This window comes from Erithacus rubecula (assembly GCF_903797595.1).
Source record: "Erithacus rubecula genome assembly, chromosome: 16".
Lineage (NCBI taxonomy): Eukaryota > Metazoa > Chordata > Aves > Passeriformes > Muscicapidae > Erithacus > Erithacus rubecula.
The window spans coordinates 5,312,935-5,338,782 of record NC_136668.1 but is presented as its reverse complement, the minus strand read 5'-3'; the positions used below and the strand labels follow the sequence as shown (position 1 = coordinate 5,338,782).

Below are 25,848 nucleotides of genomic sequence, written 5' to 3'. Positions count from 1 at the left end.
TTCTGCAAAACAGTGAATCATAACCTTAACTTCAAGCATTATTTTAAAAAAAATGACTAAGTAAATTCCTTGAGCAGAAAACTTTGGTCTTTCTTTTCAGTTCCTCCAACTATCATTATTTACCAAATGCTAATTTAGCCTATTTACAGAAAAATCAAGTTATTTTTTTTGCTCTTCTGTGCTAGAATTAATCAGAAGCAGCATGATACCATGTTTAATTTCAATCACAGCAGCTATCACTTTACAAATAAATAAAACTTACAATTTTTTTTTAACTGCTCTTAAATCAGATGCTATTTTTTTTCCCTTAAGGAAAATAAAATTTACAATAATGGCTTCTACACAAACTTTTGTTTAATTATGAGAGCACCACAGAATGTGGGCTTTTGCTAAATAAAATCAAAGGGTAAAAATAAAACTGCATTTTCTTAAAAGAAATAGCAATAGCTGGGTCATCAAGATGTCCAGACTGTTAAGAATTAGAACACCCATATGGAAATACAATCTGGGGGGTAGAGGAAGGGGAAAAAAACGATTAAAAGAAATCTATCAACCTTAAGGCAAATGCTAAGGGGTGGTACATGGAATTCCTTTTGTAGCTCTGGGACTCACTTTTTCCAGTCGAAGTTGGAAAAGCTGGTTATCAATTTTCCAGCTGGATTTCGTGAGAGGACAGCAGAGTTGGCCCCATCTGTCAGTCCTTGGCTGGGACAGCAGTGCTATTTGTTTTCCTAGCGTGGCAGCCCAGCCCCTGGAGCAGATTGATGGTGCCAGGGAGGCTCTGCGGAGCCAAGGGCAGCCAGCAACCGAGGGCACATCCAGATGATCCTGCACAAGGGATGAGGAAGGGAAAAATCTGCTCTGCCTCCTGCCTTCCCCCAGCCCTGGCCCTCGGGAGGCTGATCTGACCTTCAGCCAGGGACAGAGAGCAAACTTGCCTTCAAAGCTTCAGGGGTGTCCAGGAATTCCTTCTCAAGCTCTGCGACCCACGGGCTGGTTTTAAACCCATTCTGTCAAGGTGAGTGTCAGAGGGACAAACTGCTTTGTCCTAAATATCTTATGCTTAAAGACCTTCCCTGGTGCCCTCTTTTGCAGCAGCCTGCAGAGGGAAGGGTGGCTTTGAGCTGATGTGCACATCTGTTGGGAGAGTCTGGATTTAGTGTTCAGTGACCCTTGAGCCACAGTTAAACTTATCCAAAGCACTGCACCGAGCCTGCAGTAACAAAGGGTCTGAGGAACATTCCTCCTCATAAAAAAGCAGAATTTTATTATTCACTGCAAGTATTGGCAATACAAGGTGGCCATATGTACTATATTCCTCCAAAATACTGAATGCTTCAAAACACTGTAAATTTCACAAAAGAAAATAAAACTATTTCCAGTTACTGTCACAGCTATTTTTGAAAGCTTCTCCTCTGATGCAGAAAAGTTTAGACAAACTATGATAAATTTTCCCATTCCTGACTTGACTGACTTGTGAATTTCTAACAGAAACAGAACAGTCCATGTGTACATGGACAACTTTTTGAATGCACCTGGGGTAAAACTCTGAAGAAATATATGAAATAACCGAGCTAACTTTTGTAGGGGAAATATTTTCATAGTTTCTGTGAGCTCATTGTAATATTATTTATTTTTAGTACATCACAGAGAATTATCTGGATATGGCTTAAGAACATCTAGTAGCACACAACAAAAAGCAGGTGAAAGAAATCAGTAAAATCTGCAGAGAAATCAGTTCAATTTGTATATATCAATCCACATAAACACAATAAGCTTGCTAGAGACATGTAATATATAATTCTGCCTACTACAGATTTGGCCTTTTAATAATCTGTGGCCCAAACTCTACTATGATCTTGCCATTTCCATCCAGACCTTTGACTTCCACAAAAAGGCTTTAGGGAAAAACTGCTTATATTTAGAAAAAGCTCTGAAAGGTAAAAGTACCATAGGATAATATTATCTTTATCTTACAAGACTAGTCAGAGAGTTCAAACTGAAATGGCATTTCATGCTCAGCAATAATGTCTCTATTTGTAAATGGCATTTGGGGCATTTATGCTACTGAAACCCAGGGATGAATGACTGCAGGATTTCCAGTTCTTGAGCTGACAAGGGGGATATTTCCATGGAGGTGACACCCACGGGTTCCAGCAGTGACTCCCTAATGCCTGAGAGTACAGTGCACAGTGCACGCTGCCAAAAATCAACCTAACAAAGGACACCCCAGCAGGGGAGGGGGGGGGGAAGCCCCACAGTCTTGCAAGTGAGGAGGAAGCATCTAGGATTGATGTTTCCCTTCAGCCAAGAAAGGACATGACTGGTCTTAAATTTCCAACAAAGATTCTCTGTTACCTTCCACTTCCCCTTTTCCTACCAGTACTGTGTGTCTGAGCACTGGAATTGAGACCAGCTGAGGAGTGAGTGTTGAAAAATACCAAACTGCTTTCATTCTCCTGCCCTCTGCTCAGTAACTCTTTAACCAGAAGATTTTCATGAGCAACATCACTAAGCAAAGTGAAAGACTGAATTTCTGCCACCTCCAAACCCCCAAATCTTAACATTTGGCGTTCGAAGCCTTTTTTGCCTTACAAGAAGTTATAAAAAATCTTTTGTCTCTGAAAACAGAAAGATTTGAGGTCCCACAGTAAAACTGAATTTAAAATAAATTCACCAATTTTCACAAATTTTGGTTAATAGCATTCAAACAGATGCTTACTGGTGACTTACTGTATTCAGTAACTTACTCACATGTCAAACCCCTGAACACTGAACTAAGGAAAGTGCTTTTTACAGCTATAAAAAATATTGACAATTCCAGAGTCACCACTACACTAGAGAAAAAGCAAGGTGTGCAGTACATGCAGCCATTACCTCTTTTGCAAACTGCTCTGGGATTGTCAGAGTATGCAAGTTGCAGCACTCAGCAGAAAGTCTTAATGGAGAGCATTTAAAACAAAATCTGCTGAAAAGGATAGCTCAGAGCTAGAATGCAAAGAGTGGAAATACGTAAAGAGAACTGGAATTCCTAAGCTTTGGGCCCTGAGCTTTGGTTTGGATCTTTCTACTAGCAAAATCAAAGATCTGTGCTCAGAATAAGGCTCCATACTCAAAAGGTAACAATGGATTTTATGAAGGCAACTCAAGGCCTTGTGCTGCCCCATCCCTGGGAAATGATTCCTCATCAGTGACCCACACTGGTCTCAGTCCCAGACAAAGGCACCCTCTGTGCAAACTGGAAATCCAAGGTCCCAGCAGCAGAGCTGCCAGAGCAGGATTTGCAGCACAATCCACAACCTGTAGATCATGCTTTTCCTGTGACTCTGGGCCCTGGACAAAGAGTGCCAGAATTAACTTGGGGGCTGCATGGATTGCTCCAGCAGGCTGCCCTGCACTGGAGCACTCACCTCAAAACTCCCACTGCCAACAGTAGCTAAAAGGTCTCCTCCTGCAGACCAGAGTTGAAATGCAGGTTGCCATGCTGACAGCTTTGAAACAGCATCCAGAAATTCCAAATTCATTGAAATGGTAATTCTGTACTAAATATTGGCTTCTCAAATCATGGGCAACACAGGAAAAGTGTACATTGAAATACACACAGAGGCAAAGCAGAGAAAACTCCCACTGCTGAAGTACCTGCTGTATATTTGGCACTCCAGGAGTGCCAAGGCAATGTTAAGCCAATTGCACTGTGTTTAAAAGCCTTTTTCTGTTCTAGCTGTTTACAGTTTTCTAATGATAAATATAGGAGAAAAGATGAATGATTTATGAATGCTCACTATAAAAAGTCAAACAACATATTAAAACAATGCTTCATAGCATGGGGAAATGGAGTTAAGCAGACCACTTTTATGGTGATTTTTATAGACAGGAAATACATAGATTTTTGACAGGGAAAGAAAAAATCTAAAGACGAAGAGAATGGTGTTAAATGTTGTTAAACCTTTATTTGGCCTAAAGCAAAATATAAAACTCATTCTGCCAGAGATCTAAGAGAAAAAATCTAAAGAGATGAAAAACACAGCTTTTTAACTTAAGTAATTCTCCTTTACAAATATTCTCAGATGAGACTGAGTAAAACCCTCCACCGGGCTACATCCCGAAAACAAAATTATTTCCAATCTCTCTGTTAATATGAGAGTAGGCAGTGCTGATCAAGTGACAGAAAAACAGTCGAGGAATAAGATGGATCCTGCTGTTTTCCTGAACATCTCTAAATACCCTGCTCCCAGGGCCAGCAGCCCCTTTCCTTCCTTGCTGCAGGTCTAATGGATGGTGCTGCCCACGGCTGCTCAGGCAATTGCCCTGACCCAGCTGTGCAAGCAAATAACGAGCCCCTCAATTGACTAAGGGGTGTCACAAGGACAGAAGAAAAAATTGGCTAAGGGAGCACATCAGCAGCTGAAAGAGCATCCTCAGGTGGTGCTCAAGGAGAATGTATATTTTAATTTGTAGTTCATTTACTGCAATAGGACAGAAGTTTAGGACATGCCATGGAGGACAAGATGGCAATCCAAGCAAAGAAAGGGAAAACAACTTTTCTGTATTTCTGAGAACAAATAGCTGTCTCTACCACCACATCATTGTTTTACTATTACCAGCTAATACAACAGCAGACTGAAAGTGCAGCTGCGGTCCACAGAATATTTGGCATTTCTGGCCCAAGCATAATCCCTCAAGTAATGAAAAACCTATTTCTATTTCTGCATCCTCGCTACTCTTCATACTGAAGAGGCTGCGTCTGTCTCCCATTTATTGAAGCTTATTCTTCATCTAGACAGCCAGAGCTGGTTTGTATTAGAAATTAGGTTTTAAATCACTATTTTTCTATTATTTGTTTTAGGATTTTCAGGAACCCTCCAGAGGTGCTGAAAAATTCTTCTGGTTGGAAAAGACTAATATTCTCTGTGAACCAAGCCCCAAATCCCTGAACGCTTGTATAAGAACTTTGATGTTTTTAAGGTTCAGATTGTGGCCATGAAGACAACATGATGAGTTAAAATTACAAAAACATGTTTTAAAAAAAGGTCAAACTCCATCTGCAAGTGTAAGTAATCAGATCCTTGAGCTTTTCTTAATGAGCAGACTCCATTATGGTCTCTCTTTTCTAATGTGGTTGGAGTTTTGCATTTCAGTGATAAATGGATTCTCAAGATGTAAAAGGGGGATACATATGAAGAAAGAAGCAACAGGTAAAATAAATTTTTGTCTCAATAAATCATATGAGCCTAAATTGCATCTCTTTTCTCTTGCTGTTCCTGCTACTTGTGGCCAGTTTTAACAGGATTCTCTATTTTCAGCTCCCAGCCCTGCACCACACTCTTGCCAACACACACAGGTCTCTCCTTGGAAAAGGCTGGGATGCTAAAGGCACAGTAACCCATCACCATGAGGTATGTGGGGCTTTGTTGCTGCATTTCCCAGCTCTGGCAATTGTTTGTGTGCCTGCTGTGAAATTGCTTCACTTCTCTTTCAGTCTAAAATTCTTTTGCATTTTCCACAGACCAGCAAAGATGTCACAAGTTCATATCTACTCTTATATTACCTTGGGATACTTGCTATGTACTCCTGACATTTTTCTAGCATTCATTAATTTTCTCAGCACATCAAGCACTATTTACCTCTCTTTTAGAGCCTTTAATAACTGAAAGCAGAAATCCTCTAGTGACAGTAAAGTGTGACAGAAGGAGTATCTTCCTACTGCAAAAGAAAATATTACCCTCACAACTCCAATTCCAGCTGTCAGGAGCAAAACCTGAGTTTGCTGAGAACCCACCTGCCTTGGATTGAACCGGCTCCCTAGAATTACAGAGGGGTTTCATATTTAGGAGACAAAGCTATAACAAAATGATCCTAATTGAAAAATGAAATCTCTTGATTATAGCAGGATAGCTTTGGACTTTGTATGAGTGCACTCAAGTCAGTTCATGTGAAGCTGGATCCTGAGCAGCAGCAGTGGATCCCTGGCACTGTGCTGCAGTCAGCAGGGATGGGGCTCTGAGCAGCTCCTGCACCCCCAGCTCATTCCTCACCCTCTGCTCCACACAGCAGAGATTTGCAGCCACCTGCACCTCCAGAATGTAGGAAGCCTCTTGCAGGAGAAGTAAGTGAATTGAAAGAAGAAGATGCAAATATGCAGAAAATACAAAAGGGAACTGCAGGAATAGTGCACTACACCTAAATTTAAACAAAACAACTGTTAACATGCAGGGATGAGCAGCATATATGGAACAGACTGTCTGACCTTTCCAAGAGTCTTGTCTACTCCAGGCTGATTCCTGCAAGGCAAGTAAAGTGCCACAGACAGAGACACCTTGTCATCCAGCACGTGGGGAACCTGCTCTGCCACACTGGCAGCAGCATGTGAAAACATTTTCTATTCTGTAGCTTTTCTCAGAAAATATTTAGTAAGAAAAATGTTGTAGGAAATCAGCTGATCAACCAACCAGCAAATTAAAATAAAGCTTGAAATTCAATTAACTACAGCACTGTTATGTATTATTTATAATACCTTTTAAAAAGTAAACATGACACAGAGGGATAAATCTGGATGCCCCAGAGAAGAAAACAAACTAAACCTAGAGCATATTTATAGTTTTAGATTAAGGTTCTGTAAGATCAACATTAGAGAATGAAATTCCTTTTCCATTCAGGAGCTGCATTAATACAAATGCTTGCCTTGTCTAGTAATTATTTAGTAATAGCCAAGATAAAGACATAAAGAGTGTTTCACAATCACACAGTGGGGTTCAATACTGATTCTCTCATTACCAAATCTGCCCAACATAAAGTCAAAACATGATTTTTCTAACCAACTACATTCTTCATTTTGGCATTGTAAAACAAGCTTCTGATGTCAGAAACAATTACGAGAAATTAAAAGAGAGTTTGCTGACTATAAGTTATACATGCCTCAGTCCAAAAGGGAGCCTTTCCTTCCTATGCACATTGCTCTAATAAATAAAAAAACCTTTGGCTTGCCTCTGCCCATTCAAAGCAGCCTGCTGGAACCAAAGGTCATGAGGAAGATAAAGTCACACACAATCTCTGTCCTCAGAGGGCTTCAAGAGCAGGGTGAATATAAGAGATGACCCATTTGGAGCAGAAGACACATCCAGAGGTCCCTTCCAACACAAATCATTCTATAACCTTGCAAGCCCAAATCTGGAGAGCAAAATTTTCCCCAGGGGTCAGACAGGTTGTCACAGAAGATGTCATTTTTCCTGTTTATAGCTACAAAGCTATCTTGCAGGGAATTAATAACAAGGCACAACATCACACAAATATGGTGTGACCTTGGCAAGTCAATGACTTTATTACTGGACATACAGAATATATATGATGGCTGGGCTCTGAGCAGTGACATGAGAAGGCAGGTCAAAGTGTGATGCAGCAAGCTACATAAAATTAAACCCTGAATAAGCAAAAGCTGAAATTAACATGAATATTGTATCTTAAACAGCTTTTAAATCAGTGAGATAAATTCATCCCATTATATTATATAGTGGGTATAGTTTTCTCTAGTATGCAATTTTTCTTCCAATTTGTTCAACTTATTTTGCCCCGTAAGTTCCCTACTCTGTCCCCCTGTCTTATTATTTTGAGAAACTGAATTTAATTACAAATTTTTATTTTATGTTCATCCAAGTTCTTTGAATGTTTCTTGAATATTCTCCTGTCCCTTTAGCACAATTAAGTATTTTTCATTTGTGGGTTTTTTTTCATGCATTCATAATGCTGCTTTAAGAGCTCCATTAGCCACACTTACAAAATCCATGTCAAATCTTTCAATCCTCTATGAATCCACAGAGCAATAATTATATTCCTTCAGGCAAATATGTACTGCTATACTTAAATAAAATCCATATGCACACTAAGTGCAAAACAACACAGTGAGTCAACAAAGAAACACAGCGACAAATAATCAATATAAATGAATCTATAAATGATCAACTGGTGATCTCAATCTAAATAACTGCTAAGAGAGCAATGTTTCCCTAGGAAGAAATGAGACATTTTACACTGATATTGAACATTGACTTTTCAGAGAGAATGACCACAGGTTTATTTGATAGGTATCTCTGACTTGGCATTACGTTAGCAAAATTTAATCTTCAATATCCCTTATGCTTACCCTTCCCCTGAAAAATGGCTTCATCTGTTTGTTGGGCTGGGTTATAAAGCATGTCTCAGTAAAATATCTCAACACTTTTTCATCATTTCCCCCTCTGATTTCCTGCAAGTCTCATTTTGCATCTACTTATCTCTGCTATCTCTTTGCCCTGACTAGATTTCATAGCTGTGATTCTGGGATTAAATCCTAGACCACTAAAAAATTCATAATATTAGGTATTTGCACTGAAGAAAGTGAGAATAGTCTCTGTCATATAGCCATCATGAAACCCAGCATATTTTCTGGTTTGTGCATGGTAGGATGGCAAGGGAATGTGAAGCACAACCTGTACTTTTACAACTGAGAGAAAAAAGAGAAAGCACCTCTGAGGAAGCCATTCTTGCAGCTATGACCAAAATCCCCCAAAATTTCTATTACACAAATAATGACTGTACTAATAAATTAGCAATTGTAAGCATCATCTCTCTCTAATATTTGGGTTGGCCATTTCTGTCCTGTCACATCACACTGCCCATTTCTGTTGCACTAACCTTGGCCAAGCAGATGTTTTGGGCAGTGCAGCCACAGCCAGGACAGCAAGCAGCAGCCAGGCAGTTGTGTTTCTTTACTCAAGTTCAAAGCAATATATTTTAACAGCTCCTGGGGAGCACTACCAGCATGTGTGAAAAACGTTTCCTCAGACCCATCCCAGATTGTGCTGTGCAATTTGCATTAACAACCCAAAACGTGCCCTGAAAACACAACTCCAGTGACACATGAAAGAAAATATCCTGTGATCTCTGTCCTCTGTCTCCTGCCAAGCCTTCAGAGTATGTTCAGCCTGGCAGCTGAGCAAGAAAGGTTCTCAATGGCAAGAGCTAAGCCAAGCACATGATAGCACTTTAGAGTCATGGGAACACTGGTGTCACTCTAGTTTGGAGTGCTGAGTTTCATGGTACGAAAATGTGCCACAAAGAACTGCCCAGGCTCAGAGACTGCCCCTCCACACTGAAATCCTCCTCCTCTCCTTCTCCCTGAGATCTCTGCTAGGCTGAACAACAGTAATCTCGCTTTTCTTGGAACAAAACTGCAGATCAAGCTTTTGCTTTTGACCCAGGAAAAGCCCAGGAAAACTATACCCAAGTAATTCCATGTCAAAGTCCTCCTGTTCTTTGTGGCATTACACACATGGTGCAGCTGGAGCAGCTTCTCTCCAGAACTGTTTCTGTAGCATCATGAATTCCTCACACCTTTGGATGTGGAATAGAGAAGGGACACTCTAGGCTAAAAAGCCACACCCGAATTTCCTAGACAATGCTAGCACCTAGTTTGTTATGGAATGAAGCCAGATGCTTTTTCCTAAAACTTCTCAGAGGTAGTGTCAGACAAGCTTATTGAGCTGCTACATGCTTTTCTCACTCAGATTGACTGATAGCAGTCAATAAGAATCACTGAATGTGTGACATTTAAAATATGACAGGCATATTCTAAAATTTAATTATTGCCCCTAACTGACACCTATTTTCAATGCAAATTTAAGAACAGAACCTTCTGTCATCAGCTAATCTTGCAAGATGCAGCATTCCCTCGGTTCACATTGATTTCAAGTGAATCTGATCACAGTGATTGGCAGCCAGATGCCCTCTGCCTCTCAGAGGTTCCAGCTTTGCATGATTTCCCCTTTTTCAGTCTTGCTTTCTAAAATGTCTAGCAAATTTAATTTCAGTGAAGTCTGGACAAGACAAAGGCTGTGGTTTTCTGACTCCACAAGTAATAAATGAATGCAACATAAAAAAATCAAATGAAATGGAAGTTCGTGCTTGTAAAGTACAAACCAGAAACAGAAAAAAAAAAAAAAACAGTGGGTACATAAGACAGGCACTCCAGCAACCTATTTTGATGAATTCTTGTCTATGGAATCAGAGTCAAAAAGACAACTTGACTTGGGAGTGGAAGAACTTAAAAACATGAACAAACAACAAACTTCATCCAAGCACTTACATTAGCAAAAAATGGACTCGTTTCTGGGAAGAAAATAAGTTGATATCAACACCTGAAGGATAAAATATTTTGCAAACTGTACCATGTACAGATATTTGATGCAGAGTAAAGATGAGACTTCTGCTTCCAAATTAGAAATTCCTATAGATTTTTTTTGTCTCTTATAAAAACAAAGGAATACTTCTGTGGTACAAGAGGAAAAACTACATAAATTAACCATTTATTTCCCTATATCTTATATTCTGTGAAGAGCTATTTTTCAGGTTCTAATTTTAAGTTTTAAAAGAAAGACATTTTCATTTGCTTAATTAACTGCCAGACCCTTTGGCAATTCAGTCCTTTCTGTGGCACTGAAGTGAATATATTATTTCAAGTTTATGCAGAAACCTGAAATTTATCTTAAACCTCATGTGTCTTTAAGGTCAAATAACACGGAGGAATAAATGACTAATAATGCTTTCATGTGCAACATAGGCACTAAAGGTGTGGTACAAGAATACTTCTCACATAGTCTATGTAATTTTTCTTTAATTTTTCTTGTATTTTATTGCATATGATATTAGATAAAATAACATCAATATCTAAAAGTTTCAGTGTGAGTATCAAGATACTATTTTCAAGTGAAACATCTTTAAACCCATAACAGCTTTTAATTTCTACAGGAAATAACAGTTCAGGGCTTTTTCTTTTTCCCCTACAGGAAAGTCTAAATATTTAAATTACCATATTTTTAATATACTGACATGTTGATGGTCAGATGTTCTTTGATGCTCCAAGATAGATTGGCAGAAATCAGATCAGCACAGGGCTTACAAAAACGTGGTATTTATGTTTGGCAGCAATTACTTTGTGAAAAAGACAAGGTGACTCTTTTTATGCTCCTTCTTTCTTCTTTTTTATATTTTTCTCCTCCAAGTTTGGCAGGAATCAAAAGAGCTAAAAACTAATTTAACATGACAAATGCTTTCATCACTCCCTTAACCTCTGAAGTGAACACTCTGACAAAGACAATATGTGTGGTATATGCTTTCCTTTGACACTTTATAAATTACTTTCCTGCAACTGGGTTTTACCACCAGCCCAATATCTTCAGGATGTCCTAATTTGAATGGCTGGTTCTACATTTTTCATATGTCACCCCTGGATAATAGGAATAACTCCTGGGCTTTGTGAAACAGCACAAGTATCAGAGAAGACTGTGGGACAATTTTATTTTCATCCTTCATGCTGGAATTTACCAAAAGGTTGTGTAATACTAGCAACTACTACTCTGCATTTCTTTCACATCTGGCTATTGAGGAAACAAGAAGCGACAAACCTGGCTTTAAACGTGCAGACAGCCTTGTGTACATCATGTAATGGAAAAGTTAATTCAAGTGACTTTTTAACCTATTTTCTACTACTAAAAATAGTTTAGCAATTGGCCACAGAAACATTTTAAAGTGCTCTTTCATACACAACATCTGCACCTTTTTCCTCTGTCTAGAAGAGCAAAAGTCACCTGATTTATTTTCAGCCTGGTGAATTTGAACTGTGTTAAAGTTCCTGCAGGAGCCCTGCCAGTGTCAAGGAATTCAGACACAGACCAGAATGCCCAAGATGGGAAAATGTCTGCACACAGAACCAAACCCATTCTGCACAACCAGCTGCCCTATCACACTGGACCAGCACAATGCAGACCTGCAGAATTTTCTCCCAGACATCAGTCAGGGTAGTTTACAAAAGATTTAGAAAATTTCAGATAACAGTGCAACTGACTGGTCCTATAAAGAAAGAGTCTATCTAAATATCCAGACTTTGATGACATATTACGATATAAACCATCATTCTATATGTATCTTTAAAAGAAAAGAAAACCCAAAGTTACCTTCTAACAAGGCATATTGCCATTATTTTGACAAATGTTTAACTTAAAATCTCAGTAGTAGCTTTATTTAACATCAATTATGTAGTGTGGCAAAAAGTTCCAAAGGTTATTTATGCACTATGAATTTATTTTTAAAGCTTTTAACAAACTGCCTTTTCATTTCATTCATTGTATTTTTAGTTGTGTGTTGGAGGAAAGGCATGCCTAATAGGAATGTCTAATAATTTTTAAATTTATTTTTCTTTTCTATCAGTTATGAGATTTTATTTTTTTGCTTCTCTCTATAAATCACCCTCATTATAATTTTTTCAAGCCAGCCATAATCTTTTGCAGTCTCAAAGTCCCATGTCTAAACCTGTAGACATTATCTGTTCAATGACCCTTCCATATCAATTCTCCCATCTCTTTTATGAGAGGACAATTAATTTAGAAATCCTAAAGAGAATGAGAACTTCAAAGTCCTCTTTCAATATAATTTACCTCATATTTGCCATCACTGCCTTTTGCATTTGGTCCTGCATGGATACAATAACGTTCACACAGCCCAAATACACTGACAAACCTAAGGAGCAGAACCATTTGCTGAAAATTTTGATTACTTTTTCCATAACTCTTACTTATAGCTACTGTAACCCCAGTGATGGAACCTCTGCTGTGGTAGAGAGCAAGAAATTTTCTTTGTGGACATGTAAGGCAGAAATACAATAGCAGCACCTTCAAAGCCTTTCATTTTTTGAAATCAGGAGATGATTTAGCACCTTAAGTCACACTGTTGGAGGACAGCAAGGGTTAGTTTATAGCTGATGGTCTTACACCTGCTCTTTGTCATGTGCAATGAATTGTATGATTTTTTGCTGAGAGTGAAGGAATTAATTTAATAAATGGCCTACCTAAAGCACTTTGCTTTTACCTTTCTGTTGCTCTCATACTTCTAAGGCTACACCACTGCTTTTTTTTGTTTTTTCTTTTCTCTCTCTTCCATCACTCTAAATTATGATCACAGTGGATCTATCAAATTTATTCATAGGATTCATTTCAGCTATTTTCTGGTTTTGACATATACTTATTCTTTCCTGTGTATGGCACCAAGCTTGTCAGGTAACTTCTCATTATTTAAACCTTGAGCTAACACTCCTAAACCCTGCTTTGTTGTGTTCACTACCAACTCTATTGTGCTCATCATTCTTTCAACAGGAAAGAAGACCTCAAAAACTTCTGTCAAAATGGATCAGTTATGTCGTTACTTGAAATGATAGATCATTCATCAATTATTAAGAGTCAATACATTGCCTTACATTCTCTTATCTTATATATGAAAGTGTAAAAAGCAATTTTGCTTAAGATTACAGTAACCTAAATACCAAGGAAAAAACACATTTCATAATCCATCACTTCAAAGTTATGCACATGATTAAAATGTTCAACTTGCAGTGTATCATTTCCCATGTGCATAATCACTCTAACAGGGAGCTGCTGTATGATAACTGTCAACTTCAATGAATTATGTGCTTTCCAATCTTTTCATTTATACACCAAACTAAGCTTGTTATTCTTCTGAGGCTTTCTACAGGGGAAATATAGAAAGATGGTTAGATCTGTAGTACTCAGTGTGCTGGGATGTAGGTCTGGACTAAACAGACAGCAGGAATAGTCAGCCAGTTCTCTCCTACTGCTGTATATATTAATCACATATGGAAGCTCATTAGTATGAAAAATGGGGTTTTCTTAGAAAATGGTATCTATCCTGAAGAGTAAGGTTATATAGGATAAAAAAAAAAAAAAAAAAAAGGAAAATTCAGCACATCTTTATAGATCTTTTGAGTGCTATATGTGAGAATAGTTTCAGAGAGGAAATAAATCCCACAAAGCACAGGTCTGGAAAGTATTAACAGAAAATATTGTCAAGCTAACATAATTTTGCCACTTACTCAGAGAACATAAAGAGTGTGCAGCACTTCACTGCCATCACCACACTGTTAAAGGCACTGTAAAAGGTATAAAATACACTGGTAGTTTGTGCAGACACCTAAAAAAGCCTCTACAACAACAGAGAATGAGAGGGAACCAGGGAAGAGGAAGAAAGTCAGAAATTAATTAAATTAATTATGTTAATTAAATTAATAATGACAAAATCTCAGCAGCATGTTAAAAACATCCCAAAAAACAACAGAAAGGATTAGAATACAGTGTGGTCACTATTAACATATGAATCCTGGGAAATAAAAACAACATTCAGAGTTTCTGTATTTTTCCTTAAAAAACACTAAGGATGAGTAGAATATGGAAAACAGCTGTATGCAAAACAGAACTATGTAATAATTCAAATTTAACACCAGGACTTAGGCACACAGACCAATATAGACTGAGAACTAGTAATCAAAATTATTTTTTTTTTATCTAAAGGCAGCATGTGATGGTAACATTTGAATTCAAATGCCACTAGCTTCTGTTACTTATGTGAGTTCACCACCTATCACAATTTTTTTCTAAATACTTTTTAAACATATGGCACTACATCAAAAAGTCATTAAATCCCTCTGTTTGGACCATCTATGAGATGTGCATATCTGACACCTAAAGTTAACACTGCACATTAAGAACCCTGAATCAATTTCTTGCTTCCACTGCTCTTACAACAGTGAACGTGACTTGAACACTTTATTTTTCCTCATTAATCAGTGTAAGGAATAATAATATTCTTTGCTCACTGAGAACACACATTTGTGAAACACATTGACCATCCTTTTATCTGCTGAACTTTCATTTTCTGACACAGCCATGTGATTTGAGAGAGAGAAAACACAGCCTTACCTATGAAATATGCTAGCAGGATGGCAAGCAGGACTGCAGCAGCAATTGCAGATAAAGCAGCACATTTCCAGCTACAGTACTTGGAGGGTTTTTTCAGCTTGAATGCATTCCTGGAGAATGTATTTCTAGGTAACAGTCTGGGAGGTGGAGTGTAAACTGTTCCTGAGGTCAGCGGGTAACCAGGGGAAGAGCTACTGAACAGAGGAGTCGTTCCAGAAGATGTCTTAAACAAGAAATGCCTGAAAAATATAAAATGGAATAGAGCTGAAAATGGCAAGTCCTGTAGTTAAGACAGAACACCTACTGCTGTACCATTCCAGCTGCCACAGCCTGGTAAAGTCAACCAAAGAGGAAAAGGATTTCATAGGAAGAAATGGGGAAATGAAAATTCTCCTTTTTTTTTTGCTACCATATCTTATCAAATGGCACTAAAATACAGTGTCAGGATATCTTTCTTTATCTTTTCTGTAATTAGATGCAACTTGACCACATAGTACTAAAACACCAGCATAGCCCAGGCAGTGTCTGGGAGCTCCCTGGGGAATCCACCACTCAAAGATTGTTCTAAGAAGACCACACTCTGAGTCTCATTTACACTCTTGGCCAAGGCTCCCAGCAAAACCACTAAGAATATATAATAGCAAAACCCATGGTCCTGTAGGAAAAGGTTTTGCCAGAATTAGAATTAGCCATGATTTTGTGGTTTAACAGTACACATGTTTGGTTTGAACAGCTCAGGCAATTACCAACAGCACATGACTCAGCAGACAAAACCAGGATTTCAGCTGCCCATACATTTTTTAGGAAGAAAATAAGGGACAGAACACACTCTAAAGAATCTCAGAAAATGCTGTCAACACATTCCAGACAGAAGAAATGGAGAAAGCAAATTGGAAGACTGGTTTCTTTAGATTAACTTCTCACAGCCAGGAAGAACTGACTACAAATATGTTCCCAGTTTGTAAAAAAACAACAAAAAACAAAACAAAACAAAAAACCCCCCAAAGAAATAGAAATAGAAGCACAGAATAAAGGCTGTGGTCTTACAGAAAGTCACTTGGTTTAAGACAGAGAGCTCTGAAGACTTGCTCCAAGCCCTCTCCCTTCACAGCTCTGAAAAACAAGTGCTTCTTGGAATCAAACAGAATGACACTCAGTAGTCTCCAAAATCAAAATCACAGCCTAAAATAACCCAGGTCTTACTTCCAATGTAAAATATGTTTAACATTTTTATTCAGATACAATCCAGTATGTCACTCTCAAACCACCTGTTAGAGCTTTAAAATCCATGTCACTCACTGACAACAATTTGGAAGTTGGAGGCTGAGATGTGTTTCCCAAGCATGTTTTCCAGCCCACCATCATGAATGTGCCTACTGTCAAGCAGACATTTGTATATACCTATTCTACAGAATACCAGCAGTGATTTTAAAGGCATTTTTTGAAACAAATTTTTTTTTAAAATAAAACCCAGAGCATAAGAGATTGTGCAGAACTTGCATACAGGTGAAAGACAATAAAGAGAAGGCTGGCTAGGCCCCCTAGATTTCTGATTAAACATTTCCATTTGAAGACAGCCTCTGAAAATATGTTGGTTTTTTTTTAATGAATCAATTATAAACTCCATTAATGAACATGAAAAATCACTTTGACACTGCCTTTGTTATTGATTTTTAAACTCCAAGTGGCCTTGTACATCCCTTTCAACAGTGACCAAAATCTAGTTTGATGTAGAGAACAGACAAAGACATTGGCAGTATCCACTGTCATAACTTTTTCTTTGTGCTTTGGAGACTTCAGATATGCAATCAGACTCAAACAGATTAATTCTAACCAGTTACTTCATGGAAACATTGGGGATTTTTTTAACAAATAAAAAACACCCTTTTTTTTCACCGTTTTTAACAAATAAAAAACACCCTTCTTTTTCCTTTATCAGTGAGGGACCTTAGAGGTTAGAATTGCTTCTTTTCTGCACATCATAGGTGATCTGTGAGAAAAAGCAATAAAGGCAAATGCTAAAAGACTTCCCTTTAAAATTACCAGCCTTTGAATTTTTAAAAACATCTTTCAGCAAAGGGAAAGCAAGAAATAATGAAAGTCTGTCTTGAATACATAACTTTAAATGTTTCTTTACTTTGCAACAGTTCAATTAAAGTAACTGATGGGAAAATGATGTTATGGGGCTGGTTGTGCTACACCAGATCTATTGACTCTTCTGCTCCTTCTGTCTGGGTAGAACCTGATTAATTGTCAGCAGAAGCAGGTTCAGTCCTTTCCAGCTGCTCTCCAGTGTTGGGAGCACAAGATCCCTTCCATGATGGGATGTAGGGACTGAAATGACACAGAGCATGAGGAACAAGGGAAAGCAGAACAAGCCAGACCCAGAGACAAAAAGGAGGCAGGAAAGCTCCTCTCTCACCCAGACTAATTCTGCATCTGCCTCAGCCCAGGACCCCTTCTCCTGAATCCTCATGGCAGGAACAGCCCTCTCAGGTTTGGACAGAAGGGTCTATAACACACAGTTCTTACCCTTTCCCAAAAGCAGGTATTTCAGAACAAAACTATCTTTATCTGAACTGCCTTTAAATCCAGGAATTTTATGTCCTCTTTGCCCGAGAAGGCAGTTACAGCACCAACAGAAATTTTAATATAAAGCATTGTTAAAGTAAACTCAGATATATAATGAAACTCTGCTCCCATTAAAATTGAATTAATGAATATCTAGATATGCTTTAATAGAACATGTCAATCATATCCTGTTGCATGTGAGAAGACAAAAAAAGCAGAACAAAAAAGCAGCTCCACTGTGATCCACTTTGAGATACATAAAGTATATAAGGAAAACCAAAACACTTATCCGTGCAAACAGGATCTCCATGATATTGTTAAAACTAATCAGAACTTGGTAGAAGCAAAAAAAGCCAACTGAAAAGGATATGTGAGATGTCATTCTCAAAGCCAAAAAGATTTTCATTGGATAAACCCTGAATTTAGTCACATTTTGTCCTACCCAAGCATTTAGAAAGCTGGAAGTTCATTGTCTCAGTATGAGGACCCCTGACAAAGTGGCATCTATCTGAAGACATCACATCACTTGAAAGTACACAAGTTCTGCCTTCAAAAGTTAAAAAAGACATTTAACTGAAGATATGTTAAATATCCCCCAAGACACTTTGGAAAACTGGCACTGCATTCCAAAGCTGGGGGCCAGATCCACCTTAAATCATAGCAAAGCACACCAGAAAGACTGGGAACATAATGGACAAAACACTTGGACCCCCAGAGTTTTAAATCCAGATTCAGCTACTAATGGAAATAAATTGACTTGTCTCAACTCTATCCCTAAACCAAATGATCTATAGCCATATTTTTATGTGAGATTTGACATGGTCTGGTACAACCAATTGTCTGTGGGCTGAAGCTGCACAGAGAGAACATGAGCATTTATCAACATTAATTACAGCCTCACAGTGGTAAGGCTGGGAGCATTGTACAATGCCTGCTTATGAAAAGAAATGATCTGATTTGTACCAGTTCACTTCATTTCAAATACACTCCATATAAGAATTAAAAAATTGTATTCTGTCTTACCTGTTCGCCTATCAAACACAATTAAGAAAACTACATTTTCTACCTCATAACTAAGCATTAGCAATTTGAATTAGACTAGGACTAATTTTCTGTTTTGAAAACATGAGAGTAAATTTGTTAAGTCTCTGCCCAGTCTCCCTAATTTCTGTGGATCTATAAGACAATTCCATACTGAAAAAACTCACAAAATATGGCTGCTAGTTTAGGATGATTCTGTAATTCCAGTGCCCTGGGAAGCTGTGGAAGGAGCTTGGGTGCTGCCCATGGAACAGAAGTCAACCCTGCAGCTCACCCATGCTCTCCTCTCCCAGTCCCAGCTCTGGCTGGAGGATTCAGGATTCACCATGTTCAGGATTCACCATGTTCAGGATTCACCAGGTTCAGGATTCACCGTGTTCAGGATTCACCGTGTTCAGGATTCACCAGGTTCAGGATTCACCATGTTCAGGATTCACCATGTTCAGGATTCACCAGGTTCAGGATTCACCAGGTTCAGGATTCACCGTGTTCAGGATTCACCGTGTTCAGGATTCACCAGGTTCAGGATTCACCGTGTTCAGGATTCACCAGGTTCAGGATTCACCAGGTTCAGGATTCACCAGGTTCAGGATTCACCGTGTTTAGGATTCACCAGGTTCAGGATTCACCAGGTTCAGGATTCACCGTGTTCAGGATTCACCAGGTTCAGGATTCACCGTGTTCAGGATTCACCATGTTCAGGATTCACCGTGTTCAGGATTCACCGTGTTCAGGATTCACCATGTTCAGGATTCACCAGGTTCAGGATTCACCATGTTCAGGATTCACCGTGTTCAGGATTCACCATGTTCAGGATTCACCAGGTTCAGGATTCACCGTGTTCAGGATTCACCATGTTCAGGATTCACCAGGTTCAGGATTCTCCCCCTCTGTGTCCAGCCCTGCTGCTGGGTGGGGTCACACCTCAGTGCTGACACCACCCCAAGGTGACATCTGTGAAAGCTGAGCTTGCCAGGGGACATTTGACCACTGTTCTGTGCACTAATGGCAAATAGGAAAAGCTATATTTTGCTTTCTTCATTAATTCAGAGCTCTCTCTAGAATGTGCCTTCCCACAGGTCAAAAGGACCTCTGGTGCTCAGGGAACAGTGGTCTGACAGAGACTGTATTAACTTTATATTCTTTGAGAGAACAATCAGCTTTCCCCCCCTCCTTTCTGGATTGTCATGGCAGCACACTACAAGAATGAGTGGACCAAAAAAAAATTGGTTTTGCGATGAAAAACTGTAATAGAAAGGAAGAAAAAGACATTTTCTAACATAAATTGCTTCTTTCTTTCCTCATACTGTCCAAAAGTTATTCTATATGAAAAAAAAAAAAAAGGCATACAAAGAATTGTAATGCTTAAATTGTATTTTTTTATTTTATAGAGTTTTTAATAGTAATTAATAAATAGAAAAGCTACATGCCAAGACAATAGTAACAGCTCAATTTAGTTGTTCTAAGATTTAAAAATACCTTCAAGCTGTGGTAAAATCACATCTGGTTGTAATTTTACTGGACATTTATTCTTAGCAGAAAACAATGGAATATAGAATATAATATGCTGGTGTTCATTGTGATAAAAAGAAAATCTTCTGCAGTTTTCAAAGTCTTTCAAAAAAGTAGCCATGAGTCATTTAATGCCAGTGGAAGCCTCAGTGGCTGCCAAATTCAGACAGTGAAGTTTTATGGAAGATTTTTAACTTCCAAACAAAAAGAAACCAAGTCTGAAGAAAACTGATCTGTTCTTATGCTAGCTATGAAAAAATGAACCCTGAATGGCAGATTAGTGCAAGCTTTGGTTACTTGTGTCTCAGTCTTTCCCCAAGTGAGATTTAATTGTATGTTCTCTCAGGGTCTTGCAGAAAACATGGGACCATGTTTCCACAGCTGAGGGCACTCTGATGTGGTAAAACTGCACAGAAGTTTATACCCTAGAACTCTAATCCCAGCAACAAAGCTTAAGAAGTATTATCTATCTGTGTTTAAATTGTGTAATTACAAGAAATTGTCTTAATCATGTCAAAGCCACAGACTAAACTCAGTAAGACAGAGTTTTCAGTGGAAAGCTATTTCAAATACACATATATATATCTATAAATCCACTGGCCATTTTACACACCTGTGTGTGGTGCATCCCCACACCCAAATGCCTGTGGAAACAGAGGACAGTCCTCCTGACAGTATTTCAGTGATTTTCAGCCTGCTGCAGATCCTGATGCAGGAGCTAAGGACACTCAGGTGGGGGAACAGTAACCCAGGGTGAACACATCAGTACCAATGACACATTGCACCCACTGCAACCTCCTGATCCTTGCAGCAGCACCCAGAGCAGCTCCAATTTCAGCTCCTTGAAAGGCTGATGATCCCTTGAAGGCTGGGTTCCTCACATCCTCAGGCACTGTGCTCCAAAAACTGCAGGGTGCAAAGCAGTGTGACGAGGCTGCTGCAAGCACCAGGCTGGCTTGTCACTGTCATTGCCACCCCAACAAAGACACAGCTGGACATGTGCACACACAACTCAACACTGCCTGCCAGCTGGGCACGCTGCTGTGCAGAAAGGCAGCTGCCAACCTCTGGGCACCTGGATCTGTCATATTATAGAACCAAGCAGGCATCACTCACAAAGCCACAAAGGCAAAACTCTGCACTGTGTGACAGCAGCAGCAGCAATGGCTCTGTGCTGGGCACCTCTCCACGGGACACTGCTCTTCATCTGCAACACTGAATCCTCCTGGATGCCTTTATAACCTTCTCTCTCCCTAATCCCACTGTGAGCACCCCTGGAGCGTTCCCCAGGGACTGTCACCTCTGGCTTGTCCCCACAGCACTGCCCTGGCCCAGCTGCTCAGAGGCTGCTGAGCTCTGAGAGGGGCTGGAGAAAGGTAAGGTGGAAAATACAGAGAGGGGAAGGACTGCTGAACTGGGGACCACGAGCAGCTCCAGAGTTGGAGGTGGAGAACACCAGCCTGGAAAGGCATAAAATCTAGAAGGGGAACATGCACACGACAGCTCAGCAGCTGCAGGGGCCACCCCTCACCTTCCTGACTGGTGGCTCTGTGGTCAGAAAGATTCCAGGGACTCTGCAAGAGGTGAGAGCCCACTCACTCAGCCTGTCTGCTTGAATCCCAGTTAGCTTTTGTGGGAGTCAGCCAGTCAATAGCCAGCTTTGCCCTTTAAACACATGAATCTCCTTGCACTACAGTTTATTCCTCAGGAACAGAGCAATCAAACTGCTGGTTAATGCCTAGGAAAGAGTGACAGGCACAGCTACTGACACAAACACAAAAATCCAGGTCTTTGCACGTGCACTTACATGAAAGTGTAGCAGGATCAATCAGCAGATCCAGGACCATTTAGGCAGCTCTAAATCGACTCAGCTACAGAAACTTTCTCTTCTTAAGCAGAAAACCTTGTGTCTGTTTTTGCCATAGGGTTCTGAGTGGTTGTTGCCGAGTGCCAAGTGATGAAGCACAATAGTGCCTCCATCTGTTACTCCAGTGGTGAGGATAATGATAACAGTGTTTTGAATTTCAATGGGTCCATGCAGTTTAACTTTCTACATCAATTAATGATCATAATTTCAAAACACTTCTATTTTAAAAAGCATACATGTAACCTCTCCACTATATCTTAATTCAGCTACTCATTTGACAAGTACTAACAGTGCTATTTCAAGTCTATAAGTCATAGAACAAAATAATAAAACTCAGAGAAATTTCAGTCAACACACAAACTTAAATGAAGAGGAACCAAAATCACATAATTCTAGACTTTTTTTTATAAAGACCCTAAACATTTCTGTCTCTTCCTGTGCAGTCACTCACACTGCCTGTTCACTCTGCACAGCCCAGAAGTTAAAAATGCAAACGAACAAGATCATGAAAACATGCAATTATCTGCAATCAGTAAAAACTACTTTGAGCTTATGTGTACGTGAGTGGGAGTACATCTAGATCGATTTTCTGAATCATCATTATACATCCTGCTTTTGTAGTGTTTCTCTTCACCCTTTTCTCTCTCCTATTCATGCCTATATTTGTTATGAAAATGATACTCCAGTAGCCTGCCAAAAATGACCTTTCTACAGTACTTTTGGAATCCCTCCAAGTACATGGCCCAAATGTGTTTAAAGTCCTTGGGGATGATTTTGACTGTGCTTTCCTTGACTCTTTAAAATGCTTTTGATTTTTAGACAGGTCCAGTCTATCTGTGCAGATCCCAATTATCTGGAAAGTCCCCACAACCTTTCTGCGACCTTCACATGCAGGAACAAGAGAAAGAAGGAGTTAGTTCTTACCCCAGCCTTCAGTCTCAGAGGAATAACCTGCTCTAGCACATGTACCTATAGCTGCAAGTAAATGGTAAAAGAAAGCCAAAGCAAAATCAGAGTGAGGACTCATTTCACTGTTCCAAGTAGTTGTTTGTTATGCGCAATATATCCTAGAAAATTGCATTAACAAAAGGAAAGGAAATTTTGTTTCACTGCTCTGTTCCAGAACATTTTGCATCATGTACAAAGATATCAAAATATTGAGACATCATTGAAAATAGGCAGACAATTGCAGAGAGCAGCTGTAGCTTGGAACTTCAACGTGTTCAGAAACTTCAAGTTTACATATTCAGTTCAGAAGTTCTGCAGCTGATCTTGACACCCCAACATGGTACAAAATGTGAATGCAGTATTTCAGATATTTAATTTCTTTCTTAAAATAAAAATAATAGTGCTTTCCTCCACTGTTAATCCCTCTCCTCATGTGCCCTGTTTTTGGCTTTTTTGCCTCAACTACTGTAAGCATGTGCACAGACTCAGTGCACTGTGCTCAATCCTGCACTGGAATGAACTGCAGCACTGGGTGCAGATGTTTCCCAGCTGTGACACCTCACAATTTTGAGTTCAAGCACTGCATGGTGCACACAAGGACACAGATCACGTTGCTGCTCCATCCTTTCATCTCTCATTGCTGTCCTCAGGCTCACCCAGAGTGACTGTGCTGGAATCAGACTGGCAAAGTAACAAATGCAGCTTGAACCCCAGGAAAAGGCAAATAATTTAAATAGTTCTTTTAAGATGGATACAAATTCTTTTCAGATTAAATTTTCAGATTTCTCAATCTTTAAACTGAACTCTGCACAAATGACCTCAGATTTTGACCATTGGTTTTGTGCTACAGCCCACAAGATCTAAAGAAACCTATTTAATAATCACCAGTAGGATGGCCATCATTCTGTCTCCTGAAACATAGAGGAAACATTAGGATGTTACAGTTTTCCCTAGAGCCTAGCATCACATCCTCATGAGCAAGCACAAAGAATTTATAGACATAGATACAAAATTATCTTTGCAACTGAAAGGTTTGGACTGAAAATATTTCAAATTATGAGTCTAATTATGATAACTGAAGAATAAGAGCAATTTCTATTTAATTCTAGTCTTTTTTTTTTCCTCCGGAATTAAGTATTATTAGTTATAATGGTAACAATTAATTTTACATCAATATAAAGCACTGAAAGAGGCATTAGTAAATCAGGCAATCTTCAGTGAAACATCCATGGAAGCTCCTCTGTTCTCCTCCCTCACCAGTCCTCCCAGTGCCTGTGTGGGGTTCTCATCCCAGAGGAGTCCTGCTGTGTGAGGAGCCACAGGAACCTCCCCTGCAAAGCCATTCCTTTCTCCCTGTGCCCTCAAAGCATTCCCAGCTTTAAAGCCTCTCCAGCTGCCAGGAAGGAACCAGACCCACCCTGGGATGTTCAAAGGCAGTATTTCCATCACACATCCCCTTGGAAAGCAATGATTAAAGCAGCAATAAAGGAACACCTCTCAACTGGAGAAGGTAGAAACCAGCACTTTGTTAGGAGGAGGAAGAGATGCTTTGAAACAGACTGCAAGAGGACAATAAAAGTTAAAGAGCATTAAACAGCAGCTCTGAGCCTAAAGGTAAAGCAGCTAAATACTGCAGAAATGAACCATAAAAATAGCACCATAAAAATGCTACAGCCATGCATTACTGTGCCCTTACTTAGAGATATTTCAACCCTTCCATTACAGACCCTTATTTCAAAGAAAACAGAACAGTTATGCAGCCAGCCTGGGAGCTGTTGCAGCCATAAAGCAGCAGCAGACCAGGGAAGCACAGCCCCTCTTTGCTTGCCTGAACCAGCCACAAGCACACTAAAATCAAGCACACTGCAAGTGTTCCAGGTCAGGTTAGTCAGGGCTTCGAGCACATTGATCTAGTGGAAGGTGTCCTTGCCCATGATGATCCTGAAGCTCTTTCCAACCCAAACCATTCTAGGACTCTAAGTAAGTACAATTAGGAGCTCTGCATAGGCTTGTTGCAAACTCATAACTCCACTAGAAGCAACGAGCTGCTGCAATACAGCTAAACATAATTATGTAACAAATATAGCACCACAAAGGAAACACAAAGATTTGGGCACAATTGCCTGAAAAGGCCACATGAAAACATGTGCAAGCAGTAAAAGCTTCCTTTACATCACAAAGAAAATAAACCAAATGTGATTAACACTCCACAATCAATACTGAAACGAGACAGAGAAAAGATGTATTTGGAAAATATGATATCTCCAAACAGTCTGAATTTAGCCCAAACTGCCTAAGACAGTAAAGGAACAAAGGGAAGGTTAAAATATTCTTACCAGATTAAAAAAAAAAAAAAAAAAAAAAAAAAAAAAAAAAAAAAAAAAAAAAAAAAAAAAGAGCAGCAACATGCAGACGCGTGTTGTATTATTCAATGATTTCAGCACTTGGTACTGTTAGATAAAGAGACATCTGGAATGTAAATCGTGATCTGAGTTTTGTAGTGCTGACACAAAGCATTCCCTTCAGACAGCTCAGGTGCCACTTTTTGTTTCATAATCAGTAACGTGACCACTTGCACATCATTTTCAGTTGAGAGCAGAATCTACTGAAGGTAAATGAAAGATGAAAACCAAGAGTTATGAAACCTTCTCTTGATAAGGCAGGTGCTGTCAGTGCTGGCTTTGCCTCCTGAGCGCTCCTCTACTGAGATGAATAAACAGACAACAAGATAAAAAATTAGAATAGTGCACTGTGAAGAGGAAGCATGAGGGGGGTCAACGCTTTGCAACAAGCTACAGCTTTAAAGTAAAGGCTGAAGTAAAAAGTTATCAAAATGATGTCTTCTTTTTTTGTGGCTATTGTATGAATGTAGATGAAACACCAGTTTTAAAGTGAAAGAGTTACAGGTTAATTCTGAAAGTCTCAGTGATTTCACGAGCATCAATTGCAGACATCTTCTGAGTTAATATTCTTGTGATGAAACTTGTCATCAAGCTCTGTCAGGTGTGTAATTTCAGAAAAGAACTAAAATCGATCCTGAAGCAGCTCTGGAATAGTCTTGGAACACAGTGATTCTGCCAGGACATTTTCTAATAGCTTAATGGTTGCCTGTGA

General features: G+C 39.3%; 1 protein-coding gene across 4 annotated transcripts in view; it reads right to left on the bottom strand.

Annotated features, from left to right (window-relative positions):
* TENM2 (teneurin transmembrane protein 2) overlaps positions 1-25,848 on the bottom strand; it is a gene marked incomplete at its 5' end in the record, with an annotated part of 475,212 nt that overhangs the window by 148,493 nt on the left and 300,871 nt on the right. For all 4 annotated transcript variants that reach the window (XM_079319918.1, XM_079319917.1, XM_079319915.1 and 1 more), the window contains one exon: positions 14,796-15,034. In XM_079319918.1, the coding sequence (XP_079176044.1) occupies positions 14,796-15,034 (239 nt within the window). The remainder of the gene's footprint in view (positions 1-14,795; positions 15,035-25,848) is intronic.